Below are 22,753 nucleotides of genomic sequence, written 5' to 3'. Positions count from 1 at the left end.
CTTCGGGCTATAGCGCCCTCTTGCGATCATATCGCGAGCGAGGCCTGGGGCGCCCTCTCTTGGTGTGGGGCGGTTACTATTTGGTGGAGTAATGACAGCTGAGCACAACAAACGATCCGTATCTAGACAACAGGACACATTTTCCCTATCAATTTCCCGCATTTCTACTTCAGAAACTTGGTGTTTTTACAAAATTCCGAAGAACTGCGTGTGAAAGAATATTGAAGTTGAATACACAGTGATTAAATATGCCGAAAAGTGCACTAGTTACGGTGCGATATGGCCCATATCGAGCGTGTGGCATCGTTGAACACCGAACATCTCGATTGGAAGGTTTGCAAGGTAGGCTACCGTGGTCGTGTGAAACTAGGCCTATGTTTTTTTTTTCTGAAATCGCAGTACCAGTAGGCAAGGGCCTAGCCATCTTTTACTCGTATACCTTCACATACTTGTGACCAAGACCTTGTCAGGCATGATGCAGATGCATGCGAATTACTTAGCGTCCCCACTGACTGGACAAGTTTTGCTTAGACTAGATTGCCTAAGTAAGATTCAATTCAGTGACGATGAAAGTAGGTTAAATGCAGCGGCTATTGTTACGGCAGCCCACAATCTCAGGACCTTCTGCATGGTAGTCAAGCATTTAACCAATCGAGCTACCAAAGCACTCTGGTTGGTGGGGCAGTTATAAATATATAGATTTGTGATGGTGTTTTTGCAATGCCATAACGATATATAGCAGACAAAAATTACGTTACGGCTGCTGTAACAATAGCCACTAATTAAATTCAAAGTGTGCATGTCATTGTCTCACTGTGGGAAGGGAAAAGGGGCAATATCTGTGTCTTTTCTCTTCACACTTCGACCTACTTGTTTTTCAGTTTAATTTTTATTTATATATTTCGTGTTATAGCCCCATCAGTTGTCAATGAACTGTTCTACCTGGGGGCCCTTCATTCAAATTCACAAAAGCAGTGTCTGCGATTACCCTTCCCGACACTCGCAGGAAATCAGTCTTAAAAATTGTGTTTGAAAAAAGCAGGCACAGATGCAATTTAAACGGTGGTGACTGACCAGTGCTGTTGCAAAAGAACTTTTGTCAGATCACTACCAGTAACACAAAAAATTAGGCCTAAATCGGATATCCCCCAAACCACTTACCAATCTTCTTCTCGTAGCTCTGCTGTCAGGAGACGGTCACACCGTGGAGCTGTGCCCCATCGATGACTGGAATAAAGTAGAGCTGATTGTGAACGGGGAGACAGTGTACCGATGCGACATCACACAGATGGACTATGGTAGGTAGACACGTTTCAATCTTGGAAGTCCTTGTTTAATGTGTGTGAGTGAATGTTGAGGCTGTGTCAAAATTGACTGTTTTGTGGCTGTGGTTACAGTTTTTCAGTTTTTAGCATTGACATAGTACAGTGACTATCCACAGCCTTAAGACCAAAACTTTAAGAATAGTCGCCTTGCAAAACGAAGTGAGTTCCCATACCTTCTGTGCTCCTAAAAGGAACATCCCAAATAAGAACTTTCCTATTGTGAGACACTAATACACGAAGCATTATGCATGCAAAGCAAGGACAACTGCACCAACTTACACCAACTGCAAACTTTTCTCAATAATTTCCCATTGAATATGCATGAAAAAGATTGCAAACATTGGCAATGTTTGAGTTGTTTTTCCAAGTGGAATGCACCTTAGTTCAATTTTAAAATGACCCAGAGGGGCAAAAACCAGTGTAACTTTGTAACATTTGTACTTAATTTTCTGTCCTTGCTGCAGGGAGCGACGGTCAGTTGGACAAGTTATGTCACGACGCATTGGAAGCTGTCAGGAAGGCATTCTAGATCTCTGCATCAGGAGGGATACGACATGCAGTACGCATGGAGATGCATCCAATTCCAAACACACTGGGACAAATTGGAGACAAATGGCCGATAAGGATGTGTTCTTGGATTTTGCTTGGCCGAGAACCTGGTTCTCGTGCATACAAGTCTATAATGAAATTTGCTGAACAAAATCAGAACCCTTTTTTTTTTTGCAGTGTTGTCACGCTCATGCACATATCGCACACGCGTTCTTAAGGACTAGGCGGGCATGTATCTTGGAACCCCTATTTGTCAAAGGAGCCCAGAGTGCATGCGTTTTACCTGAGCACGACTCGCGTGAGCCCGGTGCCACCGCAGAAAATGGCTGCCGCCCAATTAGTCTATAGGACTGAGGCTACAAGGAACAGTGAGCGAGTCTGGTAGCATTCATCTACATTCAGTGCTATTGGCCTCATCACAGCTTCAGGGCACCAGACCCGGTTAATTGCACAGTAATGAGATGTTCAGTTAGCTTTTCTATCTACTATGACCAATTCTGTTGCTTTGGATTTTACTTTCAAATCGGTTCCCCCTTTGATCTTATTTTAAAGGCCGTTTTAAAAAGACTATGAAAATTACTTCACTTGTTGGGTAAAAGAAAAACCAGTTACCTTTCTTGTAAAAAAAATGTAAATTTTGTACATTTTGTAATTAAATGACTGTATTAATAGAAAACTATTGTCTTCTTGTAACCTTATTTAGGTTCTTTTTATCTGAAGCAACCAAGCTGCAAAGCAATATAAGCCTTCTTTGTGTAGTTGCACTTTTTAACAGAATGGATAGAGCTGAAATCTATTAGAAAAAATGCACCAAAACACACCATTTTCTATTTACATTTTTGTACCAACTGAACAAATTTATTTTATCATACATATTAATTATCCGTCCATTGTACATGAACAATTTCAAAAAAACAACATACGTACATTTAATATAACGCTGTTATGTTTACACACGGTGCAAAAACCAAACGGAAGAGAATTATGGGAGTATTATTAACTGTAACAAAAATAACTCAAAAAGCGTTTCAAACACTTGTCAAATGAGGTATTAACACAAAACAAAACTGTCTCCAAACTACTCGAATCGGTTTCACTATTAAATATAAAACTGCTAATAAAAAAGAAAGATTCTCAACGGCGAGTGTTCTGTTGCAAACACTCTTTCAAAAACACCAGACAATGACGTCTATTGCTGGCTGACATAGTAACTGTTTCCATCCAAAATGGTGAGCTTGTCAGAATTGTTCCCCTAAAAAAAAACCCCAAATATGGCACAAGGAGGTTGAACTGAACAGGGATTGGCTGACGTGGTTCTTAAAATAGACCAATGACATCATCAAACTACTAGCCGACCCCTTGTCAACTTCTCAGTTTACTGATGGGCTTTATCACGGAATTTGCTTATCACCGGTTTCTAGCCACAATTTTACATAGTAATGTGCCCTTACGTTTGGCTGGTATTCATTTTACTTTTGAGGCCAGTCACGACGTAATGCAGTGCAAAACTGAATACTTATAACTTCCTGTTTTTTAACAAAAGTAAAGCAAGTTTATTCCATAATTAATAGGTGAATTGTTCAAAATAGGTTGGTTTGGCAATATCTTTTGGGAAACAATTGCGGAAAAAAACAACCAACAATTGTATTGGACCATTGCGTCAGTGTTTTGACGGTATTCAATGTGGGTTGACCTTAAAACTGGAAATTAAGGACATATTTAGCCAATAAATAAGTTTTGGCTAAAAGCTGTGCCATTTTTTAGTCTTTTTTCTTTTTAGGGAAACAATGCACATCACCTGGAAACAAGACAAATCCTTCTGAATGCTGACAATATATATAATCTTGTAAGTAATAAACATTAAAACATTATTTCAAAAAAATCCCAACACATAGGTTTTCCTCTATCCGTTCATGATTTTGAATCAATTTCAGACAAAGAAGGGGGGGGGAGGGAGAGTAAAAATCAAAGTATATATCCTTAAATTTAAAAACTTTAATAATTCCACTGAGATGAACGAAGACGGAAAATTTATATTTCATGATTCATTTTGATATGAAAAATACAAATTGCTCTTCATAATTGGGAATAATAATTTAAAATTGACATTTCTAATGTAGGATGAATTAATAATGCTGAATTTAGTCAGTTTGCAAAAGGACGTACAATTTTAGAAATGGAACTTGGACGCAAGAAACTTACTCTAAATTTCGACACACTCTAAAAATAAAACAAGTGGCAAAATTAACTTCCGACACATCTAGGTAACGGCACTGAATATGTGCTGAAACATTTGTGATTTTTGTAAACAGAATTGCATTTTTTTTTTCCCATCGCAACAATAAACCAATCATCGCACAAGACCAGATCAGTAAAGTGCCGAAACACTTTGAGTAAAACCAAACAGGGTTTTAGTATACCCAAGAGTTCTTTTATGGTATGTCATCCAGGCTACACTGGACATGTGGTGTGTCTCAGAATTCTTCTAAATACCCTGGCCACCATTCTTATTCAAAATACCCAGGCCAACAAACAAACAAAACAATTCTCTGTCATATCGGTGAGAGAGGAGTTCATCATCTGCACAGTTACAGACGCTCCCGAAGGACCATGTTTTCTGTCTTGTGTCCTCAAACACTGAAAATTCAAAGTTGCATTGAAATGTTATCAAAAGTATTCTAGTAAAAAAATGCTTGGGGAAAAACTTTTGGTGGTACATTTCTTAATTTGTTTTGTTCATTAAAGTTACTTGTTGGAGACTTCTTCTATCAGAATGGGATGATACTAAGAAGATCACCTTGAACTAGCAACAGCTAACTAGGCTCAGAACATGGGGAATCTCCCCATGTCATGAGCCTAGTACGCTGGAAATTTCAAGCAAACCAACTACAATTTACAAAATTCTTTTGGAAGATTTAGTTGGTGTTCAGCAATGATACTGCTTGCTGCCCTCTGGTGGGCAAATTATGCCAGGATATGTTCCCCTTGCATGTCATGAACAGTGTAAAAATGCACTGTGCACATTTTCTATACACCGTTCTATTTAGGATTCAATTAATGAACTGATGAAACAGTTCTTTTAATTAATGAAATTCTCTTAACGACTGAATCAGATTTTGAAGAACAAGATGTACAAAACCATCATAAAATCAGAGAACTTTTGTACCCTTTTTAGGAAATCTTTCCTTAAATTTCACCAACTGACCTTATTTTTCCGTTTTTACATTACCACATTTTACATAAGTAATACTTTGCAAGACTTCAATCCCGTTTCAATTTCTCAAGACTATCCTGGATCCATCATTGCAGTTTCTTTGTCTCAACGGTGCATAATTTGCGATAAAAATCTTTGGTTTGATCTAAACTATCTGAAGGACTGTTTGAATGACCCGATCATAATCTTTTTGTTTAAAAATAGACAGTTGAAGATTTGGAAGATCGAAATTTGTAAGTAGATTTTGGCTGGAGCAATTATCTGACTAAAACCTTGGAGAAAAGCGAGTTATTTTCTTTTTGAAGGAAAGAGATTCTGGACGTTGTAGATATTCAACCACATAAAACGGACTTGAAAGGATCCCAAACTGACTTTCTTTAAAAGTGGTCTCTGTCAGATAAAAGGATTTGGCCAGTTCTACTCAACACACTGAATGACATTTCTAGTAAACAGTACACGTAATGTAGAAGTTGAAGGATTTCAAAATGTGAACATTGGAAAATTTTCTTCAAAAAGTGTACTTGTTCAATTTTTATCAGAGTATCTTATTTTCATAGTAGCTTCCAGGTTTTCAAATCTTCCAGACAACAGGAATTCAAACACTGATATATTAAAACTTAGCATGATTGAAAACGAACAAATCCTGAAAGTTTTCAAAACCCAAGGAAAACAATTTTGACAGAACATTTCAGGTAACAGATACTAATTTTTTTTGGTGATGGCAGTTCAACAGTTTTAACTTTGTTTTGCATAAAAAATCTTTAAAAACATGTCTGGGGTATCTATTTAAGTTACAAAACAGGTACTAAAAAATATCAATACTGGATTTTGTCTTTGAAAGGTCATTTTTGGACACTGACATAAATACATCACTTGATGAATACAGAAGATGTTTTTTTTTTCCATCTTGGAAGTCTGAAAGTGAATTTGATGTTTTAACGAGAAAGAATGGTGTGCGAGGGACAAGATAACAGTCTTTCCTGAAAGTAGCCAGCCAATCAAAGTGAAGCATTTACCCTTATCCATGAGTAAGCGAGGGCGCTATACATAAAATGTACAACCAAACTCAAATCCCTTTCTGCTACTCGGTGTTTCCATGAAAGTGTAGAGAGACGTTTCTTGCAGCATTTCCAAAACACGGTTACAACGCATTAAGGTTGGTTTACATTTCACACAAATGAGAACACAAAGCGAATTTTGACGTCATAAAATGTTTGCTACGAAATTCGCTGGAGTTGAAACACGTTCATTTTTTGTAAACGAATTTGCAGCGCGAAAACTTGCCATGACATTACAAATTTGCATTCCTGTTCGTTTTCACGCCGAGTATGAAACCTGTCTTCTCGGGACATTTTAAAGAAGTTCTTTCACCCTATCCCAGCATGCACTGCAGTGTCCCAAAGTTTGATATTACACCCAGGTGCGGGAATCTTGATTTGGTAAAAACTACAATTCCTTGGCTTGTCAGCAAGTTGGGTTGTTGAATCAACTACACAAGTACCATGGGTATATAACTGCATCAACAAATATCCACACGCTGGGAAAGTTGTGGATTGGAATTATGAGGCTGGTGCGTATTTGGTTGATCAACGGAGGGAGGAAGCTTCAGGTTGTAAGCTACACCAGCTTCATCCAAGTCAGACACAATCCGCCTTCTTTTCCAATGTCAGTAAATTTTCTTGAGCAATGCTCAGACTTGTACAAATGCCACCTCCATGGGTCTATCAGTTCTATCTCCAAGCTAAAAGTTTCACTAGACCAGACCTACTCTGTGTTAATTTGCAGCACGAATACATCAGACGAAAACAGAAAAGAAGGTAAACATTTACCAACATAACTCCCGTCTTCCATTTGCTTAAATAGCTGCACATCCTCCGACGCACTGAAGACACAGACATTCTTATTGACAGTTTTATTTATTTTCAAGAAAAGAAAAGTTAAAAACATCAAGGTATCACAATCGCTTCCCGTCGCTCTTTAAAAAACCCAAGAGACTGGCAGCTGGATGAACGGCCGGTGGTACTTTTTCGTCGTGGTTTTTTTTCTTCGTTTACGTTAATTATTCATTAATAAGTTCTCTATGTACAATTGTTAATTTATGAAACAAGTTTTTTGTTGTTTTGTTTTTTGTACTATGCCGTGACCGTCGCAGATTTCATGCTGAGATCTTGCGGCATCTCGGGTGTGGGAGGCGGCCGCGATTGTGCGTGGAGTTGTAAGAGTCCGTGGTGGGTCAGCCCATTCGGGAAGGCCGGTCCCCTGAGCATGTCCGCCTGGGAGGTGGCGTGAGCTGCGAAGAGCGAAGACTGCGAGGGGAACACCATCATGGGCGGCGTGCTCGTGAAGGACATGGGGTGACCCGAGTGCGCGATGGAGGGATGGGGGAGGTGTACTATCGCCGGCGACGTCTGCGAGACCATCGGCGAAGGCGACGGATGCATTGTGGGCTGATGGGTACTGACGACGGCGGACGATGACGCGTTGGAGAACGCCTGGGTGTGGGGCAGTGGTGGGGGTGGCGGGGGTGGTGCTCGCGGCTCCGACAATGACGACGAAGACGAGGGCGCCCTTTCCCGGTGGTGACTGTGGCCGTTGGTGTGCTCGCCATGCGGGGCGTGGTTGTGACTTGAGGAACTCTGGGGCATGGGTTCAGAGGTCGCAGGCCTGGTGATCTCTGGCCCTTCCTTGCTGCCCAGGCCGTTATCAGGCATCCTCTGGGAGGCGGGTGGGGAGAAGCTGGGCTCATCGTCACTGTCGCAACTGTCGTCTTTGTTCTGGCCGTTCTCATCCGAGCAGATGTACCGGATGCACTTCTTCTTTCTCCTAGTTGGTGTAATAAAATTATCACAAAAAAGGAAAATAATTAATAATGATTTGTGGATATTAATAATGATTTGTGGATAATAATAATAATTACCTTAAAGCAAAATTCATAAATACCTGAGGCAGTTTAATCATTCCTACTGGTACATGTATTGGTCGAACATGGGTGGTTTTAAATGGCTGATACTTAAAGGGCTGATATTCATTGATAAAACACTGGTTGGTTTTAAACACTTTATTCCAACATCGAACAACATGGCACAACAGGAGTGTTTCACAAAACATGAGGTAAAATTGTTGAACAAAATTGTTGGAAATTTTTGGAATTTTGCGACTTTTTAACTGAAAGGTATTTATGAATGGGAATCAATATGTGATTGGCTGGTACGTTTACAATCGGCTAGGGGCCTGGTCGTGCATAAAAAATGGCCTTCGCCTTCGGCTGGTTTTAAATATACTTGTTTAAAACTGGCCAAGCACATATTTATTTATCAAATTAGGTTTTGCCCTTCACCGAGGTTTAAACACTGTATACTCAGTGTGTTACCTCCCGAGTGAAAGTTGGAAAAAATCACTCGGGTGGGACTCGAACCCACGACCTCCTGCTTTCTAGTGCAGATGTCTCACCACTCGGCCACCGAGCTAACGGGATCGTTAGTTGTTTATTATTTTGTTTTATTATAGTTGTTTATTATTTATTCCTTTAATTACTATACTCTCTATTTACAGATTTTTCCAAGAAATGACACTGTGATGAGTTTTTCAGCATTCGCTCGGAGTCTGTGTTTTACTATTTCTTTCATGGATTGATCATTGATCCGTTACAGTGCTCCACAAAACTCTTCCGTGTTCTATAAAGCTTTGTTAAAAGGCAACATCACTCTGTGTAACTACAAATAGCCCCCTCTTGTGTTAAATACTGGAAAAGGAGATTCAGGTATAGTGGCTGGACGGCTGAACAAAAGGAACTAACATTGATGACTGTAAATGGAAGGTACATGTAGCAATACATGGAATGAAGAAACACACACAAAAATATGGAATTTCTCACTAATTCCTGATTTTGTCAGACTTAGTCTTAAACCCTCTTTCCTCACTACATGACTAAAGGAAGAGATTTTTTAAAAATGCCTTAAAATGAAACACATACCTGCAAGGTTTGCACCAGAATTCTTGCTGGTCGACTCCGAAGCGAGCTCGACATTTCTTTGGAGTGGACGGTTCTGAAATAATCACAGACAATAATACAATTTTTTTTTAAATGAGCCAGAAAACTTTGAAAATGGTCAAAAATCCTTTCAAACAATGTTGCAAAACGAAGTCTCCTTGACCTAAGTCTCCTTGACCTTTGTATCAAGGTGATTGTCAATATGCTTAGCTAGAAACTTAATCAATATTTCAGGCCTGACAAATCTTTAAAAAAAACATAGACAAAAAGAAAAACACATCTGCAGATCTACATATTTCTTCAATAAAAAAAAACGTTAAAATGCACAGATGGGCAGAATCATTCAACTTAGATAATGATTGTCAATGTGCATTCATTATGCCATCATGCCATGACGGGTCAATGAAAAATAGATGCATCAGTTGAGATATAATCTAATACGGAATAATGTTGTGCAACCCATCCCAAAACCTATACCGACCATCAATTCAGTCGGGTTGGGTCAGAGTCGATTTTGAATATTTGAATATTTTCAAGTCGGGTCGGGTCGGTAAAGCCATCTTGTGAAAAACCCAAACTAAACCCCCAAAAAACAAAACAAAACAGTTCGGAAATTCACGCTGTGCAATATTACTGCAGAGTTAATGTGACATGTACCGGTAAGACCAACAGTTCCCACCAGGCGAATGCGAATGTGGTTTGCGGCTATCACACAGTCTACAAATGCGTAGGCCCAGCAGTGGGTAACGTTATGAGTCTTCACGGTACGGTATGACTCTTTACTGAGAGATGACGATTACCATGCGACATGGGTACGTTCAGGCACAAAAAAAGCATACACAGTTGCCAAAGCCAGATATATTTGGGTCTTTTCTGTTGGTTTGGTTTCGGGTCGGGTCGGGTCGGATTCGGGGAGTTCAGATCGGTTTCAGATTGAATTCGGTTTATGTCTGTAATGTTTCGGGTCGGTTTGGCCTGGTTAACCCGACCCGATGCACAACATCAATACGGAGCCAGACATTAAACACCACCAAAATAAATGTACTGCCATTTCATATTGATAGAGGGAAACTACCGGTACAAAGGTTAATTTCTTTTGTGAGATAATCGTCTGAAAGTTTGAGGGTTGCCTCAAGGCAGCCCTAAAAATACCCATTTCTTTTGTTCTACCTGTATATAAACTGTATATAAAACTGGTAAAAACACCTTTACAGTAAAACCTCAGAAATTCCAGATTTCAAAAGGGATTCTTTAAAAATTGTGAAATCAGGACAAATCCTGACAAATAAATCCCAAAATCGAGGAAAAAATCCTGACAAATATCACCGCTGACAAGTAAAATAAAATCTTGAATAAAAACTAGGCTGGGAAGGTCGTGGGTTTGGGTATGGGGTTAGGACAGTGAAGCCGTTGCTACTGCAGCAATAGCAATGCATGTACTTAGAAATCAAGGTGGCTTGTTTTGAAAACTTGCACTTTTTTGATTCAGGACTCAATGGGCAAACGTCCTTTCTAAATCATCCTATAATAAGTATCAAATTGCTTGCACCTAATAAATGAAACACACCAACCCACTTTCACAACTACACAATGGGTGTTTTGGGGGCCCAACCGAACCGTCAATTGATAAGGCTGCCATTAGGGGATATTATTAAAATAAACTGTTGCCAATTTTTTCTGCTTTTTTTTTCTCCATTCATTGAAGAACAAGGCCATCGGAAGCGCTCACCGTTGAAGCGATAACAAAAAAAAAATTAAGTGCCAGGACGTGAGCGCAACCAATTGTGTCCAATATTTCTTGCAAAGTAGGCATCTTTACTAAACCGTGACATCCCTTGGGGCATTAAAAACTCTTACAAAAGACAGGAATTTGAAAAAGAAAAAAAAATTAAAGAATTTCACAAACATGCATAAACAAACGCATGAAGAACAAACTGGAAAAAGAAAAAGAAAATAAAAATGGTGAGAATTTTGGACAAACAAGTCGCCCATGCATCAGAGTGCACACTCACACATCTCAAAAGTACAATGACATTTAACCCCCCAAAACTATTTTCGTTGGCTCTGCCCCTTTTTTCTCACAGTGACAGGTGATCCTCATCATTAAAAGCCGACAGAAATGAAAATATCAACCGGTCTGAGAGAGTGATAAAAAAGGCGGCTCAAGTTGTCACAAATGAACAGACCATAAATCAGTCTACAATTTGACGTTAATCTTTTCAAATTGATAATTTAGTAAAAGTGCGACTGTACTTTTTAGCACCCCGATTTTCTTTTTTCTTTTTGGAGGTAAACAGTCCTTGTGCCCATAATTACAATAATGGGCCTATTGATGCAGTTGCTGTGGTCAACCGTGCGTAACCCACGGCACAGCGCTGGGCCAATTTACAGAACCTGTGCCAGTTGATAAAGCAAAAACTTTTTTTTTCTTAAATAAAATCAACAGCAACATATGGACTTCTTTTCCCTCTGCCTGTTTAACCACAAAAAGCAATTTCTTTAAATTGTTTTTAATTCACACATTGGGAAACAGGTCTTTATTTTTGTGCCAAAATCTGCTGTAGAAACTTAATGCAGAAAGTACAAAGAAAGTGGTGTTGAACAGATACCTAAAAAATAATACAAGAACAGCTTTAATAGGATATACACATGTAATAAAAAAACATATTGTAAGAAGGAGATGGTTTGTTATCATGGAACTCTCTAAAAACCAGGGCTGAGATGGGGGGGGGGGGTTAAAAAAATCAATGAAAAATATTTGGCGGAGCCCCAGAGTAACACAGGGTCTACAATTTGCATAAAAAGACACTCCTACAAACAGCCCATTGCAAAACTCTCAGATAAACTTTTGATGTACAAGAAAAAATGCAGTCACAAAAAACTTCCCCATTTTTGATTTTTTTTTATAATCCACAAATCTGGAAAATCCAGACCAATCCCATCCCTGTGTAATACTGTAAATTGATAGTAACAATCACAAAGTTGACTAGAAATTGTCACCTCAACCACAGAATGGCCAATTCAAAATTGGAATTTTCTGCAAGTGTCAAAATCACGTAAGTGTAGGTTTACAGTGTCTGAGACGCAAGTGAACACAAAACAACAAGCGCCGCCATAAATCTGTCAGTGGGTTCCTGGGAACACTGGCGAGACAGGACCATCACAGGTGGCGCTCAGGAACAGCCAATCAACACTCCCGACCTCATCAATCACACAGAGAACAAAGCCCAACCCCAACAACTGGTGACCGTGATGAAGGGGACCAGTTCAAATGCATGGATTTATGTTCTTGACAAGGTGGGAAAGATCCCACGCTTTCGTTAAAATAATTAGCGAAATTGGCACTGCATCTGTACACTACATACGGAGTACATTTTGTGATTATCTGTACTTCAATGCAGCAAAGTCTGCACAAGTCTATGGGAGTAGTGGTGATCAAATCTCTAATTTATAATTATTTTGCATTCGAAAATGAAACAGGAAAACAAATTTTATCCAAAGGTGGGAAAAGCTGGGTTTTTTTAAATTAATTTCAAACAAGATTTGTTATTACTTAAAAGGGTCTATTAATACCGATTATGAGTTGTTACTACAGAGAGCTCAACACCCAGCCAATTACAGAAGAAAAGAACCCCCCCCCCTCCAACCCAACCAACACTCACACACACACCAAAAAAAAAACTTTCAAAGTTTTCTTCAAAAACAGACTGCATGATCAATCACAAGAGGATAAAGTTGTGGATGATTGTTTTGTCGGTATTAGCCAGACCCATCATAAATTATCCACACATGTCAACTTTGCAAGTGGAATCACTGATGGTGACTGATCACAAGATTTTCCTCTTCCAGTTTGTTATTTTTAAATTTATTTTATATCCTTTTTTTTTACGTGAGCACCTGAAACAGTGTTCTTGGATTACAATGTACATGACATTTTCAATTTCAGGAGCCAAAGCCTTACAACTACTTTGCCCCAAAAAACCCCAAAACAAACAAATGAGGGTCTGAAACAGGACTTAGGATCCAAGTTTTGAAGAAAAAAAAAAGTTCCAATGGCTTTTTCTCGACAATAATGCGTTCAGCATGTTCAAAAGAGATACGTTCAATTTACTTCTTAACCCGACTGTTCCGAAATTTGTCTTGCAAGTACAAAACAATACACCCACTCACACGTCTGCAGGATATCCCCTTGCTTCACCCCCCCCCCTTTCGAAACTTAGCCCCGACTTGAACAACGACCCATGCATACAGGATAAAGCGAGACAGGGGCCCAGCCATATAAAGCAATTCCTATGTCAACCCCCTTAGTAATTGTGCTTTCATTTCTAAATAGTCGCCAGCAAATCCTCAGTGGAGGTAGTGCCACGGGCAAGCAAACATTACACAAATTACCCCCTTCCTCCGGTAGGCCTACAAACGCGCCCGGGCAGAATGAGACAGCAATCTCTTTGCCAAACACGGGGATTCTTCGGACTGATAAAAAGCGGATGAAAGAGGGGGGGGGGGGGAAGGAATAATGAAAAAAATATTTAAAAAAATAAAAAAAACTCGTTCAGGTTTTGGAAATTACACGGCCATGCACCAAAAACAACAGAGTGTTTCCAGGCCCGGTAAGGTGATACTGCAGGGAGTAGGATGCGACTCCCTTCCCACTTCTCGCGTTGTTTCTTTCATTTTTATTATTTTTTTTTTCCAGCGCTTTATGTGGCCACTCCCCTCGGGCGGATCCCTCTAAGCGTAGATTACCCATAAGGCCGAGGTTGGAAAAACACCACGGAGAAGAAAAGGAGAGATGACACATGCGGTGTGCAGCCGGCTCTCGTGTCCGGCAGCACAATTTTTTTCTTTCTTTCCGTCTTTCCTTTTTTTCGCAACAAATGTCTCTTTGTGTGAGCGTGCGAGGACAAGACAAGAGAGAGAGGTTGAACAAGAGAAAACAGTGGGAAGGAAATGCCGGTAAGGGAAAAAAAGAAGGAGTTTGGGGAATAAGAGACCGAAGGCAAATGTAAAAAAAAATTGAAGAAAAAAATTGGGGGAAAAAAAACAACAATCCGCCATATTCCAGGGAGGAATCTCGTGAGCGGGAATAACCTAGATTGGACGACATCTTAACCCAATAAAACAAATCTCTTTTGCCAATGGCCGGGACGAGGATATCAAAGGAACGGAAAAGGCCTCCTCGGAGGGACTAAAAAAATTGTATTCTTTTGTTCGTTTTGTCTCCTCGGTGCAAGGACGCAGGATATCGGAAAGAAATGAACAAAAAGGAAAAAATAATAATCTAAGAGGATTTTTCCTTTTTTTTTTTTTTTTGGCCACCCACTCACTCTTTCAAGGTATTAAATTGTGATGCGCCACAAAAGAGAAGTAAATGTTAACCAAAAAACAACTTTCCAAGAGAAGATGAAATGAAGAAAAAACAAATTACACACATTTTCCAATCTAAAACCTCCAAAACAGGGGAAAAAAGCAACAGATGAAAGTTCAGTAAAAAAAGGTCCTCATTATGTGTTTCTTTTTTCCATCTAAACGTTTTTCTTAGCAAGTATTTAATTATCACCTCCACAGTTTTTCCAAATGAGTCTGTCATAATTTCTAACTGAAAAATCTGAAGTTTTAAAAAGTGGATTTAAAAAACAAAAAATTAATTTAGTTCTAAACTGACTGGAATCTTGTTTTAAATGTCCACCTGTTTTCTGTTTTGCCAGATATTTTTAGGCACAACGGACATCTGAGTTTTTTTTGTTCTGCCTCATTGAACACAACGCCTGGTTGGGGGAACACTTTGTCTCCTTGATTTGAAATGTGGCCGGGCTAAAAAAAAATGACAGTGATTAATCATGGCAATTTCAAAGACAGGAGGCTAGAAATTACAATACATGTGTTACGTTTCCCTCTTAAAAAAATCCTGACTGAACACGATTACAATTGATTGTATGACTTTTTTTTCAATCAGCCTAGTGGACTTACTGCGAAGAAGAAGAATGAAATGCCTAAAGTCTTTCAAAACAGTGAATAATTAAACGAGCGCTGGCAAGCGGCTTTGAATATTTTAAAAGTGATTGGGTTAGGGCAGGCGGGCTTGATAGGTCACATTTTAGTTGATGATGGCCGACTTCAAGGTTGATTGCTTGATTCGGTTGGGTGGTTTAAAGAGTAGCAAGGGGGAAAACACCAATATTTTTCAGACCTGTGGCCTTCAGATTTCACATATTTTGTACACAGGAAGTTCAGTTGAGTTCATGGAGGTAGGGGGAGGGGCAAAAGGGGGCAAAAGGGGGGGGGGGTAGAAGGGGGAAGGTAGAAGGGGGAAGCCAGGGGAAAACGGCAATAGCAAACTACCTACCCAATAAATAAAAGTTGTTTGAAGTCAAGTAAAGGGAATATACAACATTTGCTTTTGCTGTAATTTTCAGAAAAAAAAGGCGTTGGTGGAGGGGGTATTTTATAGCAAATATTGTTACACTGTCTTGTTTGAAGTTTTGGGTTCATAAATGCTGGGGAAAAAACAAGAAAAACAATCATGTTCATGTGGTCTGGTTCCCTGACCCCACTTAAGATGAAACAGAGCAATTTATAGACATCGGGGAATTGTAAGGTCAGGGAACCAGTCTAGCTGGCTTGTACCCGTTCATAGGGGTGTAATCGATTGCCAAAAAAAATGCGGACTAATAGTACAGGCAATATAAGGTTTGACCTCAAACAAATTGCAACAGAATTTTTTTCAACACAGTGCATTTCTATAAGGTCCCTGAAATGACATACTAAAAGTCTTAAAAAATCGAGGTGGTGGAAATATGCCTAATTTGCATAAATCCAAAATGGCCGCATATGTCAGGACTTTCGCATTGATTTGGTAATATTTCTCATACTAGGTAGATTTTGGAGGTAATTTAAACAACAGTTTTAGTCCTTTCACATTTGATTTACTCATTATTCTAGTCCTAGGTAAATTCCAAGATCCCCATGTTTCCGAAATTTTCCAAATGCCGTATAATTTGCATAAATGCCGTATATCAATTTACCTAAATTAAAGTTAAAATAATGGATGCCATGTGTGGACATGTACCAATTGAATTTTCCCTGATAGTCCAAGTCAAATTTCACAGTGCTTTGCTATAAGGTCCCTAAAAAAATTTTGTTAAAAATCCAAGTGGTAAAAATATGCCTATTTTGCATAAATTCAAAAGGCCGCTAATTGCATGATTTCATATGATTTGCCCATAATAGTATATATAGGCCGTTATGTACTTTTGCTTTTTTTTGTTTAAGAAGGCCTTTTTGCCATATTTGGAAAGCGTTTACCTCCCTAAGCCGGAAATGCATTGGAGACATTTTACCCAGCTACCATGTGGCGGCAATCTTGGATTTCAAAATGGCCGCCATTTCGAGCCTAATTTGTATCATAACTTCGGACTTGATTGTCACATGAAGTTCATTTTGATGGCAAACCCATGTTTTTGATACCAAGGAACCTGAGTACATTATTGTTTATGGTGTACTCCAAATGGATGGCAGCCATCTTGGATATTTCAAATATATCATGGCCGCCATTTTCGACTTGTTTGCATAATAAATTTGGACTCGAATGGCGTACGAAGTCAATTTCGGTGCAAACCCCATAAATTTGATACCAGGGAATCCAATTAGCACATTTAGGCATCCCAAATGGATGGCAGCTATATTGGATATTCAAAAATAGCGGCCATCTTGGATTTCATTTAAATAACAAGGTGGCACCTAAATGTCTTATGAAGTCCATTTTGGTGGCAAACTGCATATGTTCTTGATACCAAGGAACCCAAGTTAATTATTGTTGATGGGGTACTCCACTGGGAGTATACCCCATCAACAATGATTTTCTTGGGTTCCTTGGTATCAAAAACATGGGGTTTAATTGCCACCAAACTGAAATTCATATGACAATCAGGTCCGAAGTTAGAAACCAATTAGGCCCGAAATGGCGGCCATTTTGAATTCCAAGATGACCGCCACATGGTAGATAGAAAATAATGTTACTAATGGATTTCCAGCTTAGGAAGGAAAAACTCCTTCTTTAGCAAAGAAAAATGCAGTGGCCAAAAATACGACATAATATGCTATCTAGTAATAACTCTCGTCCTAAGTTGCTTTTCGGAGTACTTTAATCAACATTTTGTCGTTTGACATTGGGGCCATTCAGTGTCAAATCACCCCCAAAACTTTTTAATTTGAAACCCCAACCACTTCAAATTGGATCATATTTAGTTTATGGGGTAATTTCGGCTGAAAAGCCGAAATTGTAAGTTTTAGCACCATCGGACAAACAGTTTTTGCGCTACCGCCCAGGCAATTTTGGTCAACACGGACAGTGCTGCCAGTTTTAAATGACCATATTTCTATAATCTGTGAGCCAAATTTGTTAATCTTAGTTTCTTTTGAAAGGTTACATCATGAGAAATCCAAATTTACCATTGTTTTTTTTTCATGTCGGGGTTATTTGAAGTATAATGACATTATGACCTTTAATTTGACCTTGAATTTGACCTAGTGGAGCACCCGAAATTGAGACAAACTTGGATGAAAATTAAACCCCAAAATGTTCACTTCAAAATATCAAAAATTTGGGAAAAATATTTTTTGTTCGGTTTTTGGCTCATCTCAAAGTTGGCATACGTGTTGCAAAATGTGATATCCCTATGCAGTGTACTAGCGGATTTAAAGTAGGGATTTTTTGTCCCTGAAATGTGTTTATGTACAGGGTGTCACAAGACTGTTAAAATTATGCAAATCGTAATTCCTTTTTCCTTTGTTGCATACCAATTCCGGGCTTGCACCCATTCGGGAGGGGTATAAAACCCTCGCCCACGTATTTTCGGATTGAGTTTTGCGGTTCTTGATTTGATTTTCGGTCTGAGTAGCGCGGCGCAAGGGTTCGCTCTGCGACACAGGGATATCACATTTTCCAACACTTATACCAACTTTGACAAGAGCTAGACACCTAACAAAAAATATTATACCCCATAGGAAAGATAGGATCTCAAAAGGTACCTCGGACTGGAATGATGATGAAATCAATGTCAAAGGACAACTTGTTGTTCAAAGTACTCCAAAAAGCAATGCAGGACAAGAGTTATGGCCAAATCAAAAAGCATGTCATTAGTGGCCATTTTGAACCACTGAACATTGCTATTTTCAATAAATTGGGTTATGCATAATGAAACTTATTCATTACCAGTTGTTTGTTTATAATTATGTAATTTTCATGTTTTTTTCTTCAAGTTGTTTCAGTAACTGTGTAAGGGCTTCACAAGAAAGCTGCTTAAAAGTAACATCAGTGTACTTTTTTTTTATTTACTGTCTTCGTCACTGTTAAAGTAACATTTCACTTGTAATAATTGGAAGTGACATATATATGTTAAGTAATTTGATTATGTTTAAGTCGATGTTCATCAGTGCAAACATCGATTAGTGCCAATTAGATAGTCACGAAACTTGCCATGTAATTTTAAAAGTGATGTAAACGCGCTATTTTGATATTTAACTATATACATTGCAGATAATATAATAATATAATAGAATATAATATTGCAGATAATATATATATTAGCTACAGATCTTTTCTGAAGTCAATGGGCATCTCAATAATAAAACACGATCAACTCTCTGTGTTTAGTATTAAATATATTGTTGCAGCATCACTAAATATTCCATTATAAAGTAGCAAAAAAGTGGTACTGGGTGTAGTTAAGAAACACATTAGAAAACTACTTTCCACCACTCGGATTTCTTAAGACTTTTAATATGTTATAGAGGAGATTTTTCTGAGTAATAACCTTTTGAAATGGTTTCTGTTGCAATTTGTTTGAGGTTACCCCTTAATTTTTCACATAATGCCTGTACTATAACTAAATATGGTAAATTGGGGGCAGTATTTGAAAAAAAGCCAGCTTTTTCCGACCATCGTTGGAAATTGATACAAAAATACCACTTTTCTTGAAAGTGGCAGCACACCAGGTGCCATTATTTCACGGGATGCTTTAGACTGTCATTCACTAGCAGTCCAGTAAGGTATTTCATAATAATTTGGTGGTTTTGTTTTTTGATGTTTGCAAATGTTGTAATGTCCCTTTAATGTAACTTGGCTGGAAAATTACAATATTCCAAGGTAACAGGGACATGAAAAATGTCCCACTTTGGACCTTAATTAAAACCCTAACCCCCTAACCCCCTAACGGTTCCTCAGGACTGCCCTGCTAAATCCAACAGGGTCCAACGGTTACTTCCTGCTAAATCCAACAGAATCCAACTGCGCCTAATTTTAGTTGTCTGCTGGATCCAACAGAGTGCAACTTGGCGTTATTTACCAGTACCCAACAGAATCCGACTATGAATATGTACATGTACATCTGTACAAGGGATTTACTGCTCAATCCAACAGGCTCCAACGGGTTTATGATATAGTTGGATCCTGTTGGATTCAGTAGGGTTAGGGCTAAATTTATAGAATGATCCATTTAAAAGTTTCGGGACAAATTTCACATGTGCCCTAGTACATGTACCAGTACATGCATGTCAGGAAATAGATTAAATTCTATGCAATCCCCCCATTCCTTCAAATCTCACATTCACACGTCCGCACTGTACCAGCACACAAATCAATGTTACAAAATTTATCACCCCTTGAATAAAAAATGAGTACGAGGGGAGGAGAGAGAAAAAAAAAAGAGAGATAGAGAGAAGTATGAGTTGTGAAACAACTCATCTTCCCCCTTCTCTCCACAAACTACCCGCAGGCCACGGACAGGAGAGGAGATTGGTCTATGATGGATGGCTGTTGGTTTTGCGCACGATTCGATTTCCGTTGGATTATTCAAAAGGAATCAGGAAAGGAGAGAAATACATACACACACAAAAAATTCCACGTAGCGCCCGGGCTCTGACGCGGCGGGCAGCGTAAGATTGAAGATCTACCACTGATCCCCAATTTGTGTTGTGAATAACACTGGGGAAGCATTGTGGCTATTTTTCATCATCATTGTCGTCCTTGTCCTGTCTCCGTTCCTCTCTCTCTCCGTCCCTTTACCCCCTTCTTTCTCTCTCTACCCCTTGTCCCCCTCGACCCCAGTCTCCGGCAAGATTCGTCTTGGCCTTCTTATCTTATCATCGCTTGCCTCTGGTCAATTTCCCCGTTGTCAACCTTTCATTTTTATAAGGATATAAACTTCTTTTCTTTTTTTTTACGGATCGGGTATCAAGTGACAGGAACTATCTATGTAAGACGGATGAAGTAGCATTTTCATTATGCACAGCTCTACAAAAGCGGGCTTGGGATATAAAGATATCCTGAATCCTTTCAGCTACCCCCCCCCCCAACCCCTGCTGCCCCCCCCCCCCAAAAAAAAAGACCTAAAAGACATATGCTGTAGTAAAACAAAAACAGCATTCCAAGAAATTTAGACAGAGCGAGTTTGCGACTGAACAATCTGCATCACATAATTATTCAGTGTTTTTCAAGTGATCTCGTTTGAGTTTTTGTGTATTTCAAATTTTTGAAGATTAGGATCTGGAATGCTAACGAGGTGTTTTGCTGCATATAATTCAAAGAATATATGTGCTTCAATTTCCCCATTTGTAAAGGCTGGGCTGGGTTTGGTGTGGGATAGGGTCAGCGGTCTCACAAGATATACCTAAGGGTGGCACCTCCTCCAACTGGAAAATCCCCCCCCCCTTCCCCGGCTTCACTGAAGAAATGGTGAATCACTCCGGCAAACCTTTTTACTTTCTCCATCCTTACAGAAAAATCTTCTCACCCCAAAATAATGCCAAAAGCCACCATTTTTAAAAGTTCCCCACCCTGAAGGAGAATTGTGGTGAGACCACTGGATAAGGCTGGTGTGGGGTACCGGTATGGGCCAAGTTCCCAAGACCTCTAACCTACTGGTTAATCAATAGAACCACAATCTCTACCAACCCTGAAAACCTTAACCAAAATTGTTGAAAACTTGTAACCAGAATTGAAGGCACAGCAACAATCCTTCAGCCCTAAAGAAATCTCAACCTATTATTATTGTGTACCGTAGATCTACAGGGCGAGTTAAAAAAAAAACAAAAAAACCAAATGTTGGAACTATTGTTTTAGTGAAGTTCTGCATGCAGCACTTTCAAAATCTAGGATATGAAAGACCATTTCATAAGCTTTCTTTTAGTACAAGAATCATTCAGATCACTCATGTACTTTTCAAGTTACGGAATTCTAAACACAACCACCATTTTAAAGTTCTGTCCACGATCACACCAAAAAAAAGGGGTGCGTTCTTTCAGCAAAATGAAAACACTTCACACACATCCCTATGTGGTTTGTTTTCGTTTTGCTGAAAGGACACTTACCTTTTTGTGATCTGTGGACAGAACTTTAAAACGGTGGTTGTGTTTAAAATTCTGTAACTTGAAAATTACATGAGTGATTTGAATGATTCTTGTACTAAAAAGAAGGCTTATGAATTGGGCTTCATATCCTAGACTTTGAAAGTACTACATGCAGAACTTCACTCAAACAATAGTCCCGACAGTTGGTTCTGTTTTTTTTTTTTCTCGCCCTGTATTTCGGATCAGACAAACAAATGAGAAAAGAAATCTCTAGTCTATGCCTCAACCACTGACTATTCACATGTACCAGGTACATCTAACAACACAAATAACTCTTTTTCTCCCCAAGTTACATCTATTTATTTTAAGACTGACCCTGAGTAACCTTTTCCTGGGAGGATTAATAGTGAGATTAGTGGGCTGTTCACCCCTTCGCTGGCCACCCCCCAGGGCCCCCTTTCTATATGAAATATTTAACACCCTGCATATCGCACAAATGTAGAAGCTTCGGAGAAGAAAAAATCTCACAGCGGCCACGCAGAAATAAAGCACTGTTAATCACATATTTTGGGGGAAAAACAACATACGCACAAGCATCAAATCAGGAAAATATTGTTGCACAAGATTTTTCTTGTACTATTTGTTTGTTGGTAGATTTTGTTTGTTTACTTGTTTTTTGGTTTGTTGTTTTATGCTGGTCCCAGAGGGCCAGTCTACAGGGCCCAATTTCTGCTTACAGTTAGCGAAAAATCCCTGCTTACTTAAGCAAAAAATCCGCACTTACGGTAAGCGTAGATGTATTTCGTGAGTTAGCAAGGAATTTTGGTTTCTGCGCATGCGTACCGGTATATCCCATAGCTAAAGATTCTGTGCTTACCGGGTTAGCGCATAATTGTGTAATTGCACTTCTTTGTGCACACAGTGCTACTGTTTTGACAAAGTCTCGTAGACTTGCATGTGGACAAACTGATTTTTGACCATTTTTCTGTAAATGGCCGTCATTTCTAAATTAAGGCTTTATTTTCAACGCCGTTTTCACCATACAAGATCTGGTAGTTTAAAAATATCTGAAAACAATTTCAACATGTCTCCCCAATTTTGAGGAATCTGCATATCTGAAAAAGTGCGAACTTTTTTTAGACCCCACTGTATAAAACTTGATGGAGAATCCTGCTCTTAAAACAACCTTCTGCTTGGTAATGAACACTATGATGGCTCTATTACAATGTACATGTACCTATAGTCTAAACTGAACAACAGAGTAAGTTGACATGTTGCTCTTACAATGTATGCATGTCAAAGATTTTTATACACCATAAATAACCT

General features: G+C 39.0%; 2 protein-coding genes across 2 annotated transcripts in view; one reads left to right on the top strand and one right to left on the bottom strand.

Moving 5' to 3' along the window:
* The first annotated feature begins 85 nt into the window (after window positions 1-85).
* On the top strand, window positions 86-2,553 carry LOC119732567 (UPF0728 protein-like). Its single transcript, XM_038206134.1, has 3 exons — window positions 86-342; window positions 1,179-1,298; window positions 1,790-2,553. The coding sequence occupies exons 1-3, from the start codon at window positions 249-251 to the stop codon at window positions 1,852-1,854; spliced, it is 279 nt and encodes a 92-aa protein (XP_038062062.1). The 5' UTR covers window positions 86-248; the 3' UTR covers window positions 1,855-2,553.
* Window positions 2,554-2,697: 144 nt separating this feature from the next.
* The window catches only part of LOC119732565 (transcription factor 7-like 2), a 28,696-nt gene continuing 8,640 nt past the window's right edge, over window positions 2,698-22,753 (bottom strand). The window contains exons 6-7 of the mRNA XM_038206132.1: window positions 9,062-9,134; window positions 2,698-7,911 (exon numbers count right to left, since the gene is read on the bottom strand). Of these exons, the coding sequence (XP_038062060.1) occupies window positions 7,221-7,911; window positions 9,062-9,134 (764 nt within the window). The 3' untranslated portion in view covers window positions 2,698-7,220. The remainder of the gene's footprint in view (window positions 7,912-9,061; window positions 9,135-22,753) is intronic.

This window comes from Patiria miniata, unplaced genomic scaffold, assembly GCF_015706575.1.
Source record: "Patiria miniata isolate m_02_andy unplaced genomic scaffold, ASM1570657v1 HiC_scaffold_24, whole genome shotgun sequence".
Classification (NCBI taxonomy): domain Eukaryota; kingdom Metazoa; phylum Echinodermata; class Asteroidea; order Valvatida; family Asterinidae; genus Patiria; species Patiria miniata.
This window is presented reverse-complemented; position numbering and strand designations above follow the sequence as displayed.

Excerpts from the sequence above, each read along its gene's own strand:
- LOC119732567 (XM_038206134.1), top strand. The coding sequence starts at position 249 with ATGCCGAAAAGTGCACTAGTTACGGTGCGATATGGCCCATATCGAGCG. Across the intron at positions 343-1,178 it reads TCGATTGGAAGGTTTGCAAG|CTCTGCTGTCAGGAGACGGT; the intron begins GTAGGCTACCGT and ends TTCTTCTCGTAG. Across the intron at positions 1,299-1,789 it reads CATCACACAGATGGACTATG|GGAGCGACGGTCAGTTGGAC; the intron begins GTAGGTAGACAC and ends TCCTTGCTGCAG.